Source organism: Beta vulgaris, chromosome 7 (assembly GCF_026745355.1).
Source record: "Beta vulgaris subsp. vulgaris cultivar EL10 chromosome 7, EL10.2, whole genome shotgun sequence".
In the NCBI taxonomy this organism is placed as follows: domain Eukaryota; kingdom Viridiplantae; phylum Streptophyta; class Magnoliopsida; order Caryophyllales; family Amaranthaceae; genus Beta; species Beta vulgaris.
In genome coordinates, this window is record NC_079208.1 from 55653676 (window position 1) to 55677685 (window position 24010).

At 36.1% G+C, this 24010-nt stretch overlaps 1 protein-coding gene across 1 annotated transcript; it reads left to right on the forward strand.

The window, feature by feature from the left end:
- The first annotated feature begins 9796 nt into the window (after positions 1–9796).
- Positions 9797–22110, forward strand: LOC104899898 (uncharacterized). Its single transcript, XM_048647816.2, has 15 exons — positions 9797–9984; positions 10088–10254; positions 10773–11492; positions 12604–12810; positions 12897–13205; positions 14472–14575; positions 16225–17319; positions 17513–17654; positions 17760–17919; positions 18051–18214; positions 18778–18857; positions 20291–20390; positions 20538–20599; positions 21019–21178; positions 21486–22110. Exons 1-15 carry the CDS (start codon positions 9975–9977, stop codon positions 21648–21650), a joined length of 3645 nt encoding a protein of 1214 aa, XP_048503773.1. The 5' UTR covers positions 9797–9974; the 3' UTR covers positions 21651–22110.
- Positions 22111–24010: the final 1900 nt, after the last annotated feature.

Sequence of the window (24010 nt, forward strand, 5' to 3'; positions counted from 1 at the left end):
GCGTTATTTAAAAAAGTCTTTTTTCTCTTTACAATATTTATTTCTACTTTGAATTTATCTTGTCTTTCTTTAGATTGTTGACGGACAAGAATTTATCTTGTCTTTCTTTAAAATTAGCCTAGTTAATGTGTGCTTTGAGAAAATAGCTTAGTTGATGGGCTCGGGTAATGCCTTGCGTTATTCAAAAAAGTCTTTTTCTCTTTACAATATTTATTTCTGCTTTGAGTTTATCTTGTCGTTCTTTAGATTGTTGACGGACAAGGATAAATGTACTCAGTCATTACTCTCATATATTATACTAAATAGTATGTCATAGACTCCTAGGGCCTGTTCTCTTCGGCATAAAACAGCTGAACTGAACTGAACTTATCAGAGCTGAACTGAACTGAACTGAACTTATCAGAGCTGAACTGAACTGAACTGAACTGAACTGAACTGAACTGAATTGAATTGAATTGAATTGAATTGAATTGAATTGAATTGAATTAAATTAAATTAAACTGAATGTAATAAATATATAAATAATATTTTAAACAAGAATAATATGAATATTAAATCATAATTATAATGATAAGTAATAATAATGAATAATAATAATAATAGTATTTTGGATATTTTTAAATGATAGTTATAAATAAATAATAATCATAAATTATTAATAATAATAATAGTAATAATTAATGATAATAATGATAATTAATAATAATTAATAATAATTAATTTATATTATTTGTATTAATATATTAATACTTGATGATGATATATAATAACAATAATATCTAATAAGTAAATTAATATTATTATTTTAATAATTAGATTTAATAATATAAAAATATTTAGTAATAAAAATAATGATTGGGTTGGACCGCAAAAAGTACATCATAAACCGTCTTGACGCGATTTGATTGGTTTATGGGCTAAAAAAAGTGGGTTTATTTGTGCTTTGACCTAAATCATGTTTCTCCTAATAATAATAGTAATAATAATGAGTAAATCTATAATAAACAAAATAATATATAGAAACAACAACACAACAACAACAACAACAACAACAACAACAAAAACAACAACAACAACAAAACAACAACAACAACAACAACAAAATAATAATAATAATAATAATAATAATAATAATAATATAAAATAATAAAATAATAATAATAATAATACTTAATAGTAATGATATATATTTAAATAATAATAATAATAATCATAATAATAATGATAATAATAATAATAATAATAATAATAATAATAATAATATTTAACAAAATGGTTATAAGAGAATGGAGCTGAACTGAACTGATCTGAACTGAACTGAAGAGCGCTGAACTGAACTGAACTGAACTGAAGAGAGCTGAACTGAACTGAACTGAACTGAAAATAAGCTGGGGAGAACAGGCCCCTAGTTTAGAGATTGAAATCTACCTCGTCATGACAAAGGCAAAACATTCTTTAAAATATCATGTAATTCTTACATATAAACATAACCTCTTCCTCCCAAGCATTCGGAAATAATCAAGGCTCTAGAGCATGGTCCCCTCCCACATTTCCATCTCTCAAATGGAATGTGGATGCCTCCCTAAAAATGAATGAATTAAAGTCGCCCATAGGTGGTGTGCTCCGTGATCAACATGGAAAATTTCTATGTCTATTCTTAAATCCTATCCCACTAATGGAGATTAATCATGCAAAGGTGCTTGCAATTCATAGGGCAATCAGAATCTCGTTATCCATGGAAAGCACCCGTAACAGTCATCTAATCGTGGAATCAGATTTGGCAAATGTAGTAAAATGGTGCAATGGAGAAAGTAAGGGGTCGTGGACTCTCACCTTTCAAATTAACTTCATTTAAAATGTAATGAAAGAGGGGCAAAGCATAGAAATCATATATAAGGGGGGCGAATCGAATATGGTGGCAGATCATTTGGCAAAACAAGGTCTCACTCAAAGAGACGAGTTCATTGCTTGGCTTGAATGTATTCCTATTGTAGTTGCCTTTCATTCTGAAAGAGTTGATGCTGCCCATTTTCATGTAATTGATAGCTGGAGTCAGTTCTTTAAAACTGGCTATCCAGATGCTTAATAAAAAGTCCCAAATTATCAAAAAAAAAAAATCTTACATATAAACATCTTATTGATACAAGGAGATCTTTATCAACATCTTATTTTTATTATATTTGTAACACACTCCTTTCATGTAAAATTAGTTGGTCTAGTACTTTTCTTTTTCAAGTTTCATCATGACTATAAATGTAGCAATCTTCTTGTCTCATCAAAATTGATGTGTGAATAAATTATAATGATAGGGTTCATTCAATTAATATAAGATGTCATGATATTGAAAATTTTTACTTTCTTGCCCTAATGCAAAAATCAATCTTATGGGAGTAATGCTTTTTCCGTGTTATGAAACAAACTTTAGTAAAGTTAATTGTGTTCTCTCTTAAAAAAAAAAAGTGCAATATATGGAAAAGTTAAGGCTTTCATAAATCCAAATTGTCTCGTTTACACCAATCATTTAGAATTATGTTTAGATTGTTGGCCTCCTTCATAAATCCAAACGATCTCCTTCGAAAGACATGGTTTTTCGACCTCCTTCGAAAGACAGGGTTTTTCGACCTCCTTCGAAAGACAGGGCTTTCATAAATCCAAACGATCTCCTTCGAAAGACAAGGTTTTTCGACCTCCTTCGAAAGACAGGGTTTTTCTCCTCTTTTAGAGGGAGAATTTCTACAGGTTACAATCCGGGATACTAGATCTAATGGATTGCCGTGAAATTATTTGTTGGTGAAGAATTATGGGGATCACAAAGGTTATCAATTTTTCGAATACTGTCAGATGAATCCGACGGAAATCATCCTCACGACTACAAGGGATCGTTAGATTGTCTCCCAACAAGGCTGTATTTCCAGCGATATAAGCGGGAGATGTTCCACATTGCAAGATTTGTTTGACGATCGTAGTTTTTATGAAGGAAATTTTTGTTTGATTCAACTTATGTATTTGTTTGATTCGATTGCTTATGTAGATGTCGTATGACTTTTTTATTAATGAATTAATTTTACTATTCAAAAAAAAAATGTTTAGATTGTTGGCAAAAGAGGACATATGACCTCCTTATTTCAAGAACATCACAATATCACATACTTTTGCAAGAGATCATGAAGTTTACATGGTTGCATTTCAGGCACATTCTTAATTAATAAGTAGGCTAATTTTTCAATTTCTTTAATTTTTTTATAAGGTAAGATGAAATTCATTACAAGTAGGGGAAAATTGGGGATCCCTCCTTATAAGGGGTGAGACTCAATCGTAGGATTTATGGGATTAGAGGTGATGCCAGCACCACTAGGCTATCACCTGTTAGAACTAGATAAAGGGTGAAGAAGATGAATACTATGAATAACGAATCTTCTAGGCGTGTGTAGACACATTCCCAAAAGTGATATTCCGACCCTATACGAAGCACCGGGTTGCACAGAATTCAAATTCGAGATACAAGAAGAACAACAAGAGTCACGCTCGTATTTTTGATTAAAATGAGAATAAGTTTTTATGATTTTGTGTTTGATGATCAATGTTCTCAAACTTGAGAGAGAGTGCTTTTTTAGAGAGAATAATATTCTGAAACTATATGCCTTCATCTGTGGTACAAAGTCCCACTTATACACGCATACAAATAAACCGTCCAAACCGTTCATCGCGTACAAAACCGAAGAAACAGGCTCCTGTCGCGAGCCGCGACAGAGCTCGCGAGTCGCGAGCGAGCCTGTCGCGAGTCGCGACAGTGGCCGCGAGTCGCGACCAAGGGTCTGCCCAGGTCTGTTCATCCTCCTGCATTTCTCGGTTTGTCGCGAGCTGGGTGTTGTTGCGAGTCGTGTGCAATAACCTCCACCCTTACGATTTCTTCATTTTACTCTACCATAAACAATCTATGTGTATATTAACGTAACTTGAACAACGACACCATAACCATGTAATTCAAGTTATACGTTTCATGAAATCAATCAACCAAATACTCTAAATTATTCAACAATCCCCCCATTTAGAGTATTCTAAAAGATAATAAGCACTAAACACCATCAAAACAAACATCTCATGCGTAAATGAAAGTTATAAAACTTGAACATTATAGTAAGAGTACACATTCCAAGTATCCGTATCCAATTGGTGTCGATAACGATTGAACCAATTTCAATACATAATGGAAACCCGAAGATACTATACACACAAGAAAAATTTACTTAAACTCATTATAAACCGACACATAAAGCCTTGTGTCCATATCTTTTCATAAGTGTATCAAAGCTATGCCCCACTAGCTCTTTGAAGCGGCTAAACTTCACACTTACATAGGTAGATCTCTAAAATACATGCTATTGTGAAAAGCATAAACAAGAGACCTATTAATATACAACCTCCTTATACAACACAGTGATAGAACTATAAACTTAGGATGAATAAAAGTTCTACAATCATCTAAATGAAGAAATTAATCTTATTGAACTTAAGACCCAACGTCATATTGGGCGTTAAGTTAAGATTCCTCATTCGTGATTCTCGAGGGGCTCCAATCCTAAACCGATTGCCATCCTCTTTACATTATCTCTAGCCAAGGCCTTTGAAAACAATCCGCTAGATTATACGTTGTACGTACATAGTCAACAGTGATTACACTATCCTTGATAAGTCCTTGGATGTAGCTATGCCGTACACCAATGTGTCTTGACTTACCATTATAGACTTGACTATATGCCCTTGCCAAAGCACATCGTTATCACAATGAATCGCTATGGCGATATCGGTTTTGGCAACAAAGGAATCTCAATCATGAGATTCTTCAACCACTCTGCCTCTTTGCTTGTGGAAGACAAAGCAATGAATTCCGAAGTCATGGAGGAATTCGCTATGCAAGTTTGTTTCTTGGAAACCCAAGATATAGCATCTCCCCCAAGCAGAAATACCCATCCACTTGTAGAAGAGTGATCTTCTTTTTAGAGATCCAACTTGCATCCGAATACCCTTCTAAAACCGAAGGATATCCACTGTAGGATAAACCATAGTCCTTGGTTTTTCCTAAATACCTTAAACACGACGAATAGCTTGCCAATGTTGTACACTAGGATTACTAGTATACCTACTAAGTTTGCCTACCGCAAATGCGATATCCGGCCTAGTACTCGTCATAGCATACATCAAACATCCAATCACCCTTGAATACTCAAGTTGAGATACAACACTACCTACATTAGGCATTAATTTCTCACTAGGGTCCATTGGAGTTGACACAAAAGAGCAACCACTAACATCGAATTTCTTAAGAACCTTTTCATGTAGTGAGATTGAGACAAACTCAATTTACCTTTGCTTTTTTTAATTCTAATTCCTAGAATGACATCCGCCTCCCCCAAATCTTTCATTGAGAACTTAGACGATAGAAAAGATTTAGTCCATTCAACTTGGGATAAATCAGTTCCAAAAATTAGCATGTCATCTACATATAAGCAAATCATCACACCATGACCATTGTCATCAAATTTGCTATATACACACTTGTCTGAATTGTTCAATTTGAATCCGTTAGACAACACTACCTCATCAAATTTTTGATGCCATTGCTTAGGTGCTTGTTTTAGCCCATACAAAGATCTAATTAGTTTGCAAACTTTTGTTCTTGACCTTTGACAACAAATCCAACCGGTTGTCTCATGTAAACCTCCTCATCTAATTCTCCATACAAGAACGCAGTCTTGACATCCATTTGATGGATCACAAGATTATGAATTGCTGCAAGCAATCAATAATCTTATAGTGGAGATTCGAGCTACAGGTGCATATGTATCGAAATAATCGATACCCGCTTTTGAGAAAAGCCTTGTGCCACTAACCGGGCTTTGAACTTGTCAATAGTTCCATCGATTTTCATTTTCTTCTTGAAAATCCATTTGCACCCTATTGGTTTACATTTAGGAGGTAGGTCCGCTAAAACCCATGTGTTATTCCCCATGATTGAGTCCATTTCATCATCAATAGCTTCTTCCAAAATGAAGCATCTTGAGATTGCATGGCCTCATCATATGTTAAAGGATCCCCTTCCACATTATAGACATATGGAAATTTAGTCAAAACACTATCTCTTGATCCTTCAACCAAATATACATGAAAATCGGCCAAAAGATTTCTCTTCCTAACCCTTTACTTCTCCTTGGTTGAGTTGATGTAGATGCAACATTTTCATCTAGAATTTGTTCATCTAACTCTTGATCATAGTTTGATCAATTTCTTGAATTTCGGTACTTGGAGTTATTCATTTGGTCTAGGAACCGATGAATATATTTTTCATCAAAAATTGCATCTTTGACTCCACAATAGTGTGAACCGACCAAAAGTCGTTTTGTTCTATAACATAGAACCTATAGGATTTGCTATGAGAAGCATATCCTATAAAGATGCATTCAACTCCTCTTTCACCTAACTTTTTACGTTTAGGTTCCGGCACTTTCACTATTGCCCTACATCCCCAAACTCTAATGTAACTTAGATTTGGTTTTCTTTTGTACCATAATTCATAAGGGGTAACTTTGTTCTTTTTCATAGGAACACGATTCAAGATGTAACAAGCGTTAAAACCGCTTCACCCCAAAAACCATCACTCAAACCCGAGTAGGATAACATAGAATTTACCATTTCTTGTAAAGTTCTATTTTTTCTTTCCGCTACACCATTTTGTTGTGGTGTATAAGCCGCGGTTGTTTCATGTTAATTCCTAAAGCTTGGAAATAACTAGGATTATGAAATTCACCACCTCTATCGGTTCTAAACCGTTTAACCTTGTCACTTAGTTGCAATTCTACTTCATTTTTATAGATCTCAAATTTTTCTAGGGCTTCATCTTTAGTAGACAATAGATATACATAACAAATCGTGAATGATCATCAATAAATGTTACTATATATTTTTTGTTTCCTAAAGAAGGTGTACTATGAAAATCACACAAGATCACTATGTACCAAATCAAGCAATTTTTTGGTAAGCATGCATGTTCTACACTTCTCAATACTTGGATCAAAAGCAGGAATTAAATCATCCTTAGCCATAGAATATAATTTTCTATAATTAACATGACCAAGTCTTAAATGCCAAAGAGAAGAATTATCATTAATAACACACACATTGTTACTAAAGCATTTGAAATGCTGAGTTTAAACATACCATTACACAAATAACCAAGTCCAACAAACAAACCACCCTTAGATAATATAAATTTGTCCGACTCAAAGACCATTTTAAAACCTATTCGATTCAAGATAGCTCCTGACACTAGATTACGCCTAAGTTCCGGAGCAAATACAACATCTCTTAACACTAGAGATTTGCCGGAACTAAAGACCAACTCTACTTGTCCTACACCAAGAACTTGAGCTGTAGAGTCATTCCCCATGTATAGAACTTCTCCATTGTCCACCTCCTTGAAGGTTTTGAATGAAGACCGCTCCTTGCACACATGCCTTGAAGCTCCTGAATCGATATACCATGAACAATCATCCTGTACACAAAAGATTTCAGAAATCATACACATATAATTCAAACTTGAATTACATGAAAGTTGTGACAAGTACCTTGTTTGGCTTGGGATTGGCTAGACTCGCCTTTCCCTCCACCTTGCTCATTCTTTTTGTTCATTTTCCTCTTCCATAGGAAGCAATCCTTTTTGAAGTTCCGGGCTTGCCACACTCCCAACAACCACGTTGTTGAACACCTCCACCATTCTTAGGCTTCTTAAAGTTGTTGCCTTTGGTGAAATTATTAGCCCTCTTCTTAGGATTTGAGTCTTTGAACTTTCCATCCTCCACCATGTTAATGGTAGAAGAATTAGGATTTACCTCCTTTTGTCCATCTTGAACCCGAATGCCCTCTTCAATCCGAAGATGAGCACCCAATTGTTCCACATTTATATCATCTTTCCTATGTTTAAGAGTATTTCTAACATCCTTCCAACTTGGTGGTAATTTGTCTATTATTGAAGATACAATAAATGTTTCATCCATACTAATATTGTGTTGTTTAAAACTTCCTAAAATCCTTTGAATTTCATGGAATTGTCCATCACAGGCCTTGTTTCATTCATCTTAAAGTTATTGAAATTACTAACTAAGAACTTCTTACTAGATGCATCTTCGGCCATGTATTTTGACTCAAGGTCATCCCAAAGCATTTTAGCGGATTATAGAATTGATAAACATCAAATAAAGTGTCAGACATACCGTTTAAAATATGACCACGGCATATATAATCGTCATTCTCCCACTTGTTCCTTCTCCTTGAGGCCTCCAAAGTTTCATCTTCCACAAACTCGGGTTTTGGAGTACTCAAAACATATGCCACCGAAAGAGAAGTGAGAAGAAATGCATCTTCTTTTGCCATCTACGGAATCCCACACCCTCAAACTTTTCAAGTTTCTGAAAATTCGAAGTCATTTCACGTACCGTAGCCATCTTCAAAAATATCACTTTTGGATTGTTAGAACTAGACAAAGGGTGAAGAAGATGAATACTATGAAACGAATCTTCTAGGCGTGTGTAGACACTTTCCCAAAAGTGATATTCCGACCCTATACGAAGCACGGGTTGCACGGAATTCAAATTCGAGATACAAAGAAGAACAACAAGAGTCACGCTCGTATGAATCTTGTTAAAAATGAGAATAAGTTTTTATGATTTTGTGTTTGATGATCAATGTTCTCAAACTTGAGAGAGAGTGCTTTTTTAGAGAGACCTTCATCTGTGGTACAAAGTCCCACTTATACACGCATACAAATAAACCGTCCAAACCGTTCATCGCGTACAAAACCGAGAAGAAACAGGCTCCTGTCGCGGCTCGCGACAGAGCTCGCGAGTCGCGAGCGAGCCTGTCGCGAGTCGCGACAGTGGTCGCGAGTCGCGACCAAGGGTCTGCCCAGGTCTGTTCATCCTCCTGCATTTCTCGGTTTGTCGCGAGCTGTGGCTGTTGTTGCGAGTCGTGTGCAATAACCTGCCACTCCTTACGATTTCTTCATTGTTTACTCTACCATAAACAATCTATGTGTATACTTAACGTAACTTGAACAACGACACCATAACCATGTAATTCAAGTTATACGTTTCATGAAATCAATCAACCAAATACTCTAAATTATTCAACATCACCTGCTGCTCCCTTTTCAATTCCTTTACTTGGTGACATAAATGATATATGGAGAAGAATATGGTGGATAGCTAACAAATAAAACATGTATTCCTCCCTTGATCTAAACTCTCAAACTACAACTTGGTAGACAAACATAATTTATCAACATACAACAAAATCTTTTGGATATATGGCTAAAACAACTATAGTCAAGATCCTCTTCATTTTTATTTTTTTTACATCGAGAAATCGTACATTAATCAAAGGAGGAAGTACATCCAAATGCAAATACAACCCAAACTAAAACAAACAAGGTATTTTGGAAATTTATAGTACTCCCTCTGTTTCAAAATATAAAGCATTCACGCCCTACGAATATTTGCTTTGACACAAATATCTCTCATAATACGATAAACAAAATATTATAAAAATTATGCCGCTGGATTCGTCTTGAAAGCAATTAATGATCAAAGTTCGACCTCGAACATCGTGCGTGCCTTATATTTTGAAACAGAAGGAGTACTATTTTAAGTAGGTCTCCAAATCTAAAGATCGTTTTGTACATGTGGGCTAAACTTTTGACATATGGGCTAAACTTTTGATGTATGGGCTAAACGCATATGGGTTGTGAGCCTGTCTATGCTACCAGCTTTTGAAACACACACACACATTCACTTTTCCCCGCCCTTTTTCTCTCTCCTCATTTCTCCGACTATCAGAATTTCGCCGGTGACAATTTTCTCTCTCCTCAAATTCATTTTCCGGTACCGGAAGTAATTCAACGTCGAAATCCGGCGGAATTTCGAATGTGTTTAGGTTCTGTAATCTTCTGCATAATGTATAATTCCGAGCTGAATTAAACAGTACAAAACCCTAATTTCGAGTTTTTTGATCGTGATTTTGGGTTAAAAAATGGCAGTGGATTTGCAATTTGAAGAATCATTGCTTCAAAAGTTGAAGCTAGAAGATCCATGGCTTCCTCCTAAACCTTGGGAGTCTGTTCCTTCCGAGAGTGGCCCGTCGATTTCTCCCCCCTTAAATTCTGCTTCCTTTCATGGATGTCTCTATGATATTTCGTCCGTTTCTGTAAGAATTTCTTCTCTTCTCCAGGTTTTCTGTTGTTTAATTTGTACTGGTTTAAATTTTAGCTCTTGTAAGCTATGATGTACAAAGTACAGCACACTTTTAGGTACATGAATCTTATAATTTGTTAAAGATTCACTTTATAATTATCCGAATTTATCTGTTAAGTTTGGAAATTGTTGTTTTAGGTCTGTTCTATTATATCGTGTTGTTTATATTTAGTGGAAAGTTGTGGCCTTTAGAGTTTGAGTGAATTAATTGGGTGCACCATTTTGGTGATGTGTTCAGAGACTGGTTTTATATGGGTATGTTAATCATGTAATTTGTTTGTGCGTCAATTGTGGGTTGAATTAGTAACGAAATGTTGGAATGTTGCGAATCAATTTCGTTGCCTACTTAGTTAATGTTTTATAAGTTTTGAAATCTAAATCTCCAAATAAGTAGCAGCATTTTATGTGAAGTAGAATTGTTTTGCTGTTTGCATTGGATTCTTGGCCGCTCATTAAAGCTATGTTTGTCAGGAGGCAAGCTTGGTGCGTTTGGTGATGAATGCATTGCAAGGTGTGCAGTCAGCAGTTGTAAGTATTGAGCAGCTCTCAGCATTACTATGTGAGGATCCTGCAGACCGATCTGGTCATCGAATTCCTACTCTTTGGAATAGGTCTTTGAGCACATGTGCTTTGGGAAAGATGCTGAAATCTATTGGCTTTTCTGGCTCCCTGGTTATTCTTCTCCACAAGTTTGTGGATTATTTTACCAATTCAAGTTGTGCTGGAGGTATGATGGAGAAAGGACAAGCAAAACCTGGATCAGCAGGGGAGCTTATCAATGATGCTAATGAAGCTAATGATGTGGTTTATCCTTCACAAAGTCTTGTGAATCAGGCATTTGCAGTTGCTGTCAGAACAGTGTTGGAAGGATATTTATGTGCATTGGATACATTAAATACGTCAGTGAATTTGAGGCGTTCCTTTAATGATGTCAAATCAGCGTTGGAAGCTTTACGACAAGGTAGTTTCACAAATATCTCACATTCTGAAGTTACCCTCCTGGAGACTTATCTGCACACTAAAGAATTGAGGACCCAAATTGAGGTGCTTGGGCATCTTTGCCATTTAAGTGATTCAGCTCGTTGCTTCTCAGTGACTTCGTTTGAGGATGCGATTGCCAAAGCAAATACAGAGATCCAAAACTTTTTTAGGGGAGGGAATTTGCTCACTTATCTGTATAGACAACTGAAGGTAATCCTGGAATTCTTGCACTCCACCTCAATGTTCCTTGATTTTCTGCATATAGTGGGGACCATTTCTATATTGGTGGAAAAAAGAAAACTAGAGTGTTCTAGAAGTGCTTGACATGCCATAGTATAAGATCAAAATCAGTGGTTGTGTCCTTAGAACCATCAAATTATATTTTCTTTTATTGAGATGCATTCAACTATCCTGCCTACCACACTTTTATCTTGTCTCTGTGTGTTGCATTATCTAGATAGAACAGTTGTCTGAAGGGTGATTTTGTTATCTGTTGTATGGAATAAAAACTTTGCTGTTCCATTACATAACGCTTGTTATGTAACCTATTTTGAACTTGCTGTTCTGCGAAATGCCATTCTGCAGTTTCGCCGTGATGAAAATCACGGCCTTTCTCGGCTTCTCACCGCAATGTCCATCATGTAACAAAGACGAGTGGCGTTATAACTTTTTTTTTCTCTTGTTACGTACTTACTTCCGTACTTATCACCGATAAGTAACGGAAGTATAGTTATCACAATTGACCAAAAAAGAGAAAGGAAAAATATACATTGCAACTAGAAGAAACAATGTGCACACACAAATGAAGGGAGAAGAACGTGACGTGGGCTTTCAACTTGTGTAATGTATATGAATAGAGTGTATTAATATGATTAATAGGATAAAAGACTCATGTTTTAAGTAATTATTCATTCACTATATGTAAAACCCAAGCATATGATAGGTTTGGTCGTATTATGTTGAAGGAATACTTGTTTAACTACAAAACTTCCAAGTTGAGGTTGAAAATCTGTTTATGTGCTCTTTTAAAAATGTTCATGCCGTGTTAACCGCGAGTTGTTCCATTCTTCCGTTACTAGCTGCTTTTGCGTCATTGCAACCGATCCCGTGAATGCGGTCGCAACTGCGAATTATTATTAATAGACAATTAAATGAAAAAAAAAACTGAAGAACAATGATTGAGATGTCTCTCTCTTTTTCCTAATCCTATTTTTTTCAAATGCTGGCTTACTTCTATAGGTTGTTCTTTGCTCCATTTGGATGGATTTTTAATCATAGTTATGTTCCCTTAGTATTTACTAATCATGAATGACCTCCACAGGTTGTCGATCCGGCTCACTGCAGTCTGCTCAAGTTCCTTTTTCTGCAGTCACTTGAACCATACTGTAGATTTATTAGATCATGGATTTATGAGGCCAAGATTAGTGACCCGTATGGCGAGTTTGTAGTAGAATATTCAGCAGATCCTCCACCTTACTCACATGGTAAAGCTGGCATCCCTATTGACTTCCCATTGGCATCTGTTAGGGTAATAATCTCAGATATCATAATGTTTAGTTCGATATCTGATTGGAACATTCTGGTTGAATGATGCATTTTTGGCATTACTTTCAGGAGCAAGATGGCGTTGCTATTCCTTGTTTTCTTAGCAATGTCTTGGTTCCATTGCTGAGAGCAGGCCAGCAACTGCAAATGGTAATGAAATTGCTTCGACTTTGCAATTATGTTCATGCCGGAGAAGATACATTTGAAGATATCCTTCCATTCTCAAGGGGTTTCTGCAGTAGTGAACTTTTCAGTTCTCCATTAAGTTTTAACAAAGGAAAAATAGAAGCCATTGTACACTCGAGGAAGAATTTCTACAGCAAGATGCATGAGAAACTTGATAAATTTGTGGACACTTTAGACATCAAGTTTCGTCAGGTAATCTTCTTTGCTATAGCTGGTTATCATTTGTGAATTTGTCATGATTTCATCTATCACCCATGTATTGTACTTTCCATGAGTCCAATCATTTAAACTATATTATAATTTAGTAATGTATGTTTTTTTTGTTGACTTGGGCCATTGCAGTCTTTCATTTTCCATGAATGGAGTTATGCGGACAGTCTTTTGTGCAAGAAAATACTAAATGATTCTCTGTTGTATGATGTTTCACTCCTTTCCTGTGGTTGTTTTTGTCTAGTCTGAAAGGTCCGGTGCCTAATATGAATTACCATCTCTCATACCCAAGGGAGGGTGACAAAGGGGCTTGCTAATTGCTATCTTGCGATAAAGATGAATACTGAAATTCTCCTATCTCATGCATCATCACAAATGTTCTTGTGAAAAAGAATCTGCGATCTTCAATGTTTTTATATATGCAGGGTAGTTGGTTCAGTTTGAGATGAATTTGGGGTTTTATTCTGTTATTGCAGTACCTTTTTACCTGAGTTGCTTTGCCAAAATTCTGTTTGTGTAGATCTCTTTTATTCATAATAGTACAAGTTTAATTTGAGGGTCAGGTGTTTTAGCTTGAGGTATATTTATCCTTTCTTTGTTGTACAGCTTGTACCTCTCTAGTCTCTACTTTAATTACTTTTAGTCTTTTACTAAGTTATTTTGCTGGATGTAGGTAGTTCTACTAATTCGTTCACGTGGTGCTTCTAGGAAATTCTAATGTTTTCCCTTATCTGAATATTTTTCGTTGGGTTTCACAAATGATGTTAATGCTTTTTAACTCGATTCTGATGCTATGATTTCACTAATACTTATGTTTAAATAAGCATACACCACCACCTGTTTTAGCAACACTATTGACCACCACCAGCACCAACAATAACCTACTATCTATTCAGCTACTGGTGGGGGTGCCTATCAACAGTGACATTAAGACCCTACAAATATGTTACGTAATATATATATATATATATATATATATATATATATATATATATATATATATATATATATATATATATATATATATATATATTTCTTAGATGGAAGAAGACTTTTATTAAGGGGAAGAGAAACAAATTAAGAGGGAGGGACAAGATGCCCTCTAGATGAAAATTAAGTTTTATGTAGAACATAAAAAAGGCATACATAGTTTTCAAATATACACCATTTTGCTGCATTATGAGCTTATGACTTCCTTGTAATTGTTGCATTCATTTTCACTTTGTTTCTTTGGAATTTTATTTGCAGGTAGTTTTGCATGACACAAGTTATAGTGAAGGAAATATAGATGCTCAATATTCTTCTGAGACATTGGATTTTTCTTTGGCTGCAGAGAAAAGAGACTTAAATGAGTAACCCTCTCTTTGTCTCTTACTATATCTCTGAATTCTCATCTTCTTTCTACAAACAGACAAGTTTTATTTGTGCTTGTTATTGTGGCATCTAATGAGAAATTATTATTTGGTTCTACTTCCATGAGGGGTTGTTTGTTTAGACTTTAGAGGGTTTCAAGAGAGAGCAAGGGAGTTGTTCTTTTTGTACTCTTTTGTATGCGTATGGCTGAGCTTTTTTTCAGTTCCCTTTCCTCATGAGTTACCCCAAACTCCTCTACCTATCTTCCCCACTACGCCTTACACCCTCACTGCTACTACTACCATTTACCTGCGTGTCTACATCACCGCCCAGACCAACCATCGCCGGCTACACCATCAGAGACACCGACACCACTGCTGTCACCTACCTTGCACCACGACCACCGACAATTACCAAAAACCTCCCTAACCCTAACCCAACCACCATAAATTCACTTCCACCCAAATGAACCCCAGTCACCACCTTCAACTGTCTTCGTAACCATACCCTCTCCACCACCGAACCCCAAAATCCAATCCCCGTCCGAACCAAGAGTTCCCCCCTGCATCAGCCCCACCCAAATTTTAAGTACAGCCACTGACAAACTCGACAGTGAAGAAAAACTCACCACACGAGATATTGACAACCCTTTAATAAACCCACCACATTATAATTCGAACCCTACAGCCCGAAATTCCAAATTCTATGACCTCTAGAAACACACCACTCCACCTGCGGCGGACGACTACCAGAAGAGGAGAGAGGAAAATAGCAAGTATATTTAATTAAAGCGAAAGGCTGGTTTTCCGCATACTTAGCTGATCTTAACTTTTGGTGTGTGTGGGGGGATTCTCGGTAGTAGCCCCATTGGACCACCAAAAGTGAAGTTCAAGGGTGATCTACAAAAATTGATACTAGTGGTGGATTTGCAGTAGGTCGCAATAGCTGACTGACTAGGATATCCTTGCGATGGGCCTGAGGTTGAGGTGATGAGTCAAGCTGTAGAGAATGGTGGGGTGCCATGGGGAAGGGATGACAGAAATTGAGATGAATTGAAGAGGGGGGAATAGGGGATGTATATGCTCAACCAGACACATTAAGGAAATGGGGGGGGGGGTTTGTATACTTCATTTCCGCTTTTAGAGTTCATTTCTTATCCCTTATAGGCTATAGCTAACCAAATGGTCCTGGAGTTCCATATTGTCATGCATTTCTGCTGATAACAGTTCGTTGGCTCTACTTCTTCCTCAACCCCACCCACCCCCTCCTTTCTTATCCTTTATGGCTAACCAAATGTTTCTGGAGCTCCATATTGTCATGCATTTCTGCTGATAACAGTTCGTTGGCTCTACTTCTTCCTCAAACCCACCCACCCCCACCCCCCCCCCCCCAAAAAAAAAAAAATTAAAATAAAATAAAAATAGAGTAATTGAATGACTTGTGGGCAGAGCCAGAAAATTTTAAGTTGGCCTTGCTCGAACTAGGGTGTGAATTTAAGTTAAATTGGACAAAGTAGCATTAATCACTACATTTTTTGGGGGAATTGTATTCTGTTTTTAGTATCTCACTGGCTGTAGATTTTGTTGATTGTTTAATAGAATATTCTTTCTCTTCAATCTTTCCTGAGATTCAGGTCTTTCTAATGCAGGGATTCAGAGGTCTCTAGCATGGAGGAGGAATTCTCTTATGCACTGGATCCTCTGGAGTCTTCTGAATGTTCGTCAATTGATGCTTCAGATGAGCAAAATGATGCTGCACAACCTCTTGACCTTCATGATAGTTTAGCATTGTCCAAACCAGATTGTCTATCTTCTTTGTACTTTTTTAACCTCTCCTCTGGCAAAGCTTTGGAAGAGGTTCCTCAAGTTAAGCAATCATCCACTGTGTGCAATGACTCCATAAATCCTTGCTATGGGGAAACATTTATCAGGAAAAATGATGCTTCTTGCGCAGAGCTAGTGGAGCTATCGAGACCTTGTATATCTGAGATTCTATATGCAGATGAAGTGCCTCCTTTAGGATGGCCTGTAGGAGGTCTTGATGGAAATCCTTTAAACATTGACCAAAGTTACAGGGATGACAGATTTTCGCGATTTAGTGACAGTGATGAGTATATGAACATACCACATATTAGCAAGCAACCTACAACTGAGTGTATGTTGATGCACAACGTACGTCAGGGTCATGACTCATCAAGTTCATATCTTATCCAATCATGGAATGCTAGATACTCCAGCAATGTTCTCAGTATGAACCCCATGTTGACCAGAAATGCTTTCATCCATGATGTAAATGAACCTAGAGATAACTCTTCCAAAATTAGCAATAGTCTCCCCTGCTTTGACTTTTCTTCTGCCACTGACCCTCTTAAGATTTATGAGAGCAGGTCAATTGTTGACCAAGGGCATCATCTCGAACATGAACACCTTGCCTCTACTAATATTGAAACTTCACCAGTTGGGAATATGGATGGCTGTGGAAGGACAGTGAAGGGAGATGATGTTCGATCGGATAAGGATCATTTGGACCATCGTGCTGCTTCTTTGAACTCAAAGAGAAATACTGATGTCTGTCCGGAGCATGCCTGTGGAGGGAGTGGTTGGCAAGTCTTGCTTCGTGGCTCTCACAGAGTAGACAATGGTACTAATAGAGAGCATGAGCATGAGCATGGCAAAGGGGCCATGTTCGAAATGCCACTTGATTTTATCATTGACAAAGGCCTGATGCAAGAGATTATGTTACAGTATCCCTTATAATATAGTTTCAGAAGTATCATTTTATTATCATCTAAAATATTTTCCTCACATTTGATTAGATCTTGGAACTTCTGATTCTGTATGATCTTGAGTTCACTGTCCACGATCTCACATGCAAGAACAAAATTGAAAGAATAAAAATCTTTGTATTGAATTTGTGCTTTTCCTTCACTATGCTAGATATATCTATGTAAGCAGGCTGAGTATTAAATTACTAGAAGGAGGTTTCGATCTGAAGGAGCATTTTCATGCTTTGCGACGATATCATTTTATGGAAATAGCAGACTGGGCGGATTTGTTTGTTACATCCCTTTGGCATCATGTGCGTCTTGTGTTTTCCTTTCTTCCCTCTATAATAAGATTGATTAACCAACATTTGTTCATTTTGTGCTGGCATCTTATATACTATATATTCCATATTAAGCAGAAATGGTATTTTACGGAGGCAGATCAGAAGATTCCAGAAATTCAAGGTCTACTTGAGTCATCAATCCAGAGGTCTTCATGTGAGAGAGATCATAATAAAGATCGCTTATATGTTTATGTGAAATCACAAAATAGGGCTCCCTTTCCAACTACTACACTTGGTAATTCTCCTACATCTCAATCCTTTGGCTTTGTTCTTTCACCTCAGTGTTTTAGTAATTGGATACGCATATTTCATGAGTGGCTGGTATTTGTTCATCAGTCTCTGAAGTCCTTAACTTGCGCATTGCAGGGCTCCATTCATTTGATTTTATAGGGCTTGGCTACAGAGTGGATTGGCCAGTCACTATCGTGCTGACCTCAACTGCATTGGGAATATATGCTCAGATATTTACTTATCTCATTCAACTCAAGTTCGCTGTCCTGTCTTTGACTGATGTGTGGTCCTCTCTGAAGGTAGAGATCTTTTAAGCTTCCATTTTATTTCTTTATTTTTTTAGTTTTTTTTTTCTATCGAAGCCTTTAGTATGTGGTGATAAGGTGGACTAGATAAATTTTATTTAAAAGAAATACAAACTTGGTGTTGACTCCATACCTTCACTGGAGCAAGAATCCAATTATCATAGATTAGGCTACTTCCCCCTTCCAAATTATTGATCTATGTAGTCTCCTATCCCCTTTTGAAGCATCTTTTCATCACAGCTGATCCAATGTTGCCACCTTTTTTAAGCTGTTGATTTTGGGCTTTTAGGAGTCTATCTGGTGTTCTTGTGAAAGATAGCTAATTTTTTTTGTTGCGGGCATGATTAGAAATGTGACTTGAATACTTGATAATAAGCATAAGAAGTCTGACCACTGTGATATGTGATTTATCTAGTGTCTGGTTTGTGATATGTAGTTGACTAGTTGTTGATGTGATGTAGAGATGCTTGTGATCCGTTGACCAGCACAGCGATTCTGATCTCCTACATTGCATCACTTACTTGGCTGATTGTGTATTTTGTTGCTTATATATGCAGGATTTTAAGCTTGTAATCAGTGAAGTTGGTGTGCAGCATCAGCTGGCAAGGACCAACTTTAATTGCATCTTGAAATTGAGGTAGTTTAGCCAATTGAAATGTCCTGGAAAACTCCACCTATAAGCCTTTTTCTGTGTTGGCCTCTTTGATTAGCATGCTTTTTCTTTAGTATACTTTTATCTGAATCGAATATACTTCTTAGTATCTCCATGTAGGTTTCTCCTGTTGGTTTTAGTACTGCTGCTAGTAGTTGATGGGCTCGCTTCCTTTTCCCTTCTTTTACACACACTTTCCTATGGGGGGTTGGGGGAAGGGGGGGGGGGGACAGGGTTGGCGTTTGTTGTCAGGGGTGATGATTTTGAATATAGTTCTACCTGGAAGTGACTGGCCTGTGCTATTAGGGATATCATTCTCTTTTCCATAAACTTCGAAGGAAGTGAATGCTATGAACCTAATAAGATTATATTCTTGGATGTGATGTCTTGTAAGGATATGTGTAAGCTGAACATGTTGCAAGAAAGAAGGCCACCTGGGAATACATTGGAAGTTGTTACACAAGACACTTGATGTTGTCTTGAACTTTTAACTAAAAACCACAATGTAGTGAGGTGTTATCTATTCTCATTTCTCAGGAACTTTTATTGGAACTTTTAGTAATGAATTCATATTCTCATTTCTCAGGGACTAAAAACCCTAAATAAAAAAAATTATTGGAACCACTTACAAGTGTCAGTATTCACTCAGTTATCTATTCTCATTTCTCAGGAACTTTTAGTAATGAATTCATAACTATATACCTTTCCTAAGTGGATTATTCAAATTCAAAGGAGCACCTTTTAGGTGGAGCCTTTCAGCCTTTATTTTGAAAAGTACTCTTAAGCGCAACAATTTAGAAGAAAAAAGATATAGGTGGCTGTGTGGATGTGAATAAAGAGTCATGAGTGGATTTAATCATCTTGTTTTAAATAAAAGTAACAGCCTCTTATAAGGGTAGTTTTGTGTTAATTTCCCATTTCCCTCATTTTTTTTCTTCCTCTCAGCACGTGCTATGATGCTAGTAAGTAGTAAGCAATTAAGCATTAATCTGACAAGGAAGGATTTTGATGTGACAATTCATTTCGGTTAACTGGCACATATAAGAGGAATAACACTAAACTATTGGTTCAAAGTGGCTCTGTCCTGGATGACTGCTTCTTTTATGTGGTTTACGATGTTGTGGACCATGTGTTACACCATATGCTTATATGTTCTGAAACTTAAGAACCATAAGATACAAGGAGAAACTGGATAAAAAAAAACATCACTTGGTAGCCTTATGTAAGCCTATTCTATACATTATCCCAATATCACGAGTATATCTCCCTTTTTCTTTTGTTTTATGACCAATACTATTATAGGTCAACTTGCAATTACTTTCCACATCTAAATAAAAGTAACTTATGGTAATGATTGTGATGTGGCATCTGACGTGACTCTGCATAATTATAACATCCAGTTTGCTGACGTGTTTCAGGCATCAGGTTAATCATTTTGTATCCACATTGCAGCAATATGTGCTTTCGCAGTTATCAGATGTATCCTGGTGCAAATTTTGCTTCTCCCTTAAGCACAAGGTTTAAGTCAGTGCTATAAGTCTTTGTTGTTCTTGTCTAGAATTTCTCATGCCTCTTAGACCTTGGTCCACTTTAATATCATGCCCCTTATCTATTCCAATTTCCATGTTCCTCTCTCTCTGCCTCACCTCTGGATTTATTTTGCAGGTTAAAGATATGATGGATTTAGAATCTGTGCATATGGCCTACCTGACAGATTCATTGCGCATGTAAGCAAAACTTCTGTGCTAGTTTTAGTTCTGGACATAATAGTTATTTTATCAGTATGCCACTTAGATCACCTTTTTTTTTTATAATATGGCCCACTTTCTTTAAGACTTCTCACCTCCAATCTATACTGAAATGCACGCACCATTACAAATCTCCTATTCGCTGGCTCAAGTTATTTACACTCTGTTATCTTCTAATCCGTCTTAAAAATAAATAGCATTATAATAGTTAACAGAGGTTTTTAAAAAGCATTATAATTACTTGCCTTCACTCTAATAGTTAATTCATTATAATACTTTTGCGTTAGCATGTAAGAGTTGTCACTTTAAGGTTCTTACTTTTCCTCTGCGGTGAGCGTGCTCAAGAAGCTTTCTCATACTGTTTGCAACTTTCAGATGACATGTTTTTCCTGTTACAGATGCTTCCTGTCTGAGGAAACTCTGTCCATATCGAGCAACATTGAGAGAATTTTGCAGTGTGCCCTAGATTTTCGATCATGCCTTGTTAAAGGTTCAGGAGATGTTGGATGTGGAAACCAGGGTTTGATGGACAACATGTCACAGATGAACGTTTCTCAGGTAAGACTTGAGAGCAGTCTCCCTGTATCAGCTACTTAGCTCATCTATTGACTTCATTACCAATTTACCCCTAATCAGTTCGAGGTTCCAGCAATACCACCTCCTTAATGATGGAATTTGTTGATCATTATTCTGGTTCTTCTAGTCTGTTTCTTCTTGAATCAGAAGCAATTCATGCAATTTTTCTCCTTCTGATGGTCAACCTTTCTTGCTGGATTTGGCCAAATTTCTTTTGCAACTATCTCTAGAATGTCTTTCAGAAGATGATGGAATGAGTGTATAATCCTAATTCTGCTGCATTTTGCAGGCTCTATCGATAAAGAAAATTTTTGACCAAAATCTAAAAGAATTGCATTCGACTTATCTAAAGTCTCCCAAGCATGGGGAGTTTGGCCTTGCGCGGTTTTGGAGCTGCCTGAATTACAACGAGTATTACTCAGATGCTTTTGGCAATGATATGTTTTGGTACTGATAAAGACCATTACATTCTCTTGGTAGATGAGTGGCTCCAAACTCCAAAGAGCTGCCAGCCTGCCATATTATTACTAGTTGGTTGTTTTGGAGGCGGATTCTGAAATCTGACAGTGTGGAATGTTTCCTGTATGGCTGCATCTATGACCTAGTATCATATTGGGAGTCTTTTCCTGTTTGATTGGGCAAAATTGAGCTTTATATGCAAGTGTGACATCAAGGATTCAAACAATCAAGCTTGAATTGGCTCTCTGCTATCATCTCCAATCGAGTGGAGAAAGAGACTTCTGTTTACCATTTTCAGTGATATTATACTATGTCAGTTGTAAAGTCTCAGTCACTTTGAGTTGAATGCTTTTATTTTCTTCATATTTTTATTATTTGGATGCAGTATATCGATGTAAATAGCCAATTTTGTGTAGTGTAATGTATATAATTTATGGAGTGACTTCTTTTCTCAAGGATCTGATATGAGGATCAATAGAATGCTTTTCTAGCAAGACATTTAAAGTCGAGGTAGAGACAATATCATTTGCTTTTGCACAGTCTTCAAAGCGTTATTTTGATGTGAATATCTCTTATTTCATCTAAGTGAAAACTATAAAAGTTTGATATATGATAAATCTACAAGTTGGGAGGGATAACAACACCATACGTATATATTTTTACCTATAAAACATTTCAAAACAATCAGTCAAAGTTGATTAACTTTGACTCTTAAAAAGGAAATATAGCAAGTAAATAAAGACAGAAGGATTTTTTCGGAGTAGTTCAGATGCTCTTGTTGATGGAGGATCATGTTGATCTTACAAGATGAATCATTGCCATAGTTAAAGTCTCTTGTTTCTATGCCCAGAAACTTCTCCTTCATTATCAAAGCAGATTCAAGCGTTGATGTTGGTGTTGGTGCTCACATTTTGCAGGGAAGTGTGGAGTTTAAGCGTTGATGGTGGTCAATCTTCTAAAGATATTGGGACAACAATACTTGATTGAACAAACTTGTCATGACCAGGGTTGGGGTAAACATAACGGAGGTCCTATACACTCTTTTAAAATTAACCCTTTCACATGTAGTTCATAAAAAATATAAGAGTAAATCGTTGTAATGAAAGTTAAATTCACCCATCCCTTCAACTTCTCCGTCAAAGTTTGTTCAATTCAAGTTTAAGAGTAAATATTATTGGTAAGTTGCAATTTTAAAATATAGGAGGATGAAGATTCATCTTCACTAGACACTAATACATTAGTATTTTTAATCAACACAAGTTGAAACAACAAAAGTTAAATGAATTTTGCTCCTACCAAGAATATATATAACCCACGTTCTTGTCACCCTTCCCTCACCATTTTACCACTGATCCACATGCTTTGTTGTCGTCTTTCTTTCAAACAATTGATATAAATATATTTCGGGGCCCCTGTATGTTTGGAGCCCTATCCAATCGCCCATACTACGTGAACCAAGAACCGCTCATGATGTTTTAACTCTTGAGGTTTGTTTTTACTAGGTTTGTGGAAAGTTGGGTGTTTTCTTGTTTACTATTTACTACTTGTGGAATCAATTGGGAATTTAATTGCTTAATTGGGGGTTTTCTATTGTTGTTTACTAATTAATGTAGTAACAATCGTATTTTATGTATGGTTTTTCTTTGCAAAAGAGTTTTTCATTAGGTTATTCTTACAAAAATCCTCTTTCATTCAATCTCATTTGCCAAAAAAAAACGTTGATAATAATAATAATAATAATAATAATAATAATAATAATAATAATAATAATAATAATAATAATAATAACAACAATAATAATAATAACAACAATAATAATAATAATGACAATAATAATAATAATAATAATAATAATAATAATAATAATAATAATAATGATGCATTGTATCTTAAGTGATTTGTCATACTAGTGACATAAGTTGGTTGATTTGTCTTGAACTCTAACTAAAAACCACAACGTAGTAAGGGTATTATCCTACCCTTAAATAAAATATTTATGATATGACATCTTTAAACTAGACTGCTCGATCATATATCCAAAAAAAATTAATCTTAATATTTGTTTGGTACTACTATTTGTTATACTTTGAACGGAATGTCTCAATTTGATTCAAAATTTCAACCATAATTCTTAGCAATTTTAATCATATATGTTTAGTACTAATATTTATACTAATCATTCATGCAATAGATCAATTTGAATATTTTCTTATTACGTTCTACTTTGCTACTAAAATGTGTAATTTGCCTATGTGAACCTTGCTTTCTTAAGCAACTTAATAATGAAGTGATTCTTACACCAAAAGTCTGGATGACAAAAGGAGTACGAGAAAGACAAAGAATTTCCTTTTCCTC

Excerpts from the sequence above, each read along its gene's own strand:
- LOC104899898 (XM_048647816.2), top strand. Across the intron at positions 17,320-17,512 it reads ATGCAAGAGATTATGTTACA|ATATATCTATGTAAGCAGGC; the intron begins GTATCCCTTATA and ends TCACTATGCTAG. Across the intron at positions 17,920-18,050 it reads CTTTCCAACTACTACACTTG|GGCTCCATTCATTTGATTTT; the intron begins GTAATTCTCCTA and ends TGCGCATTGCAG.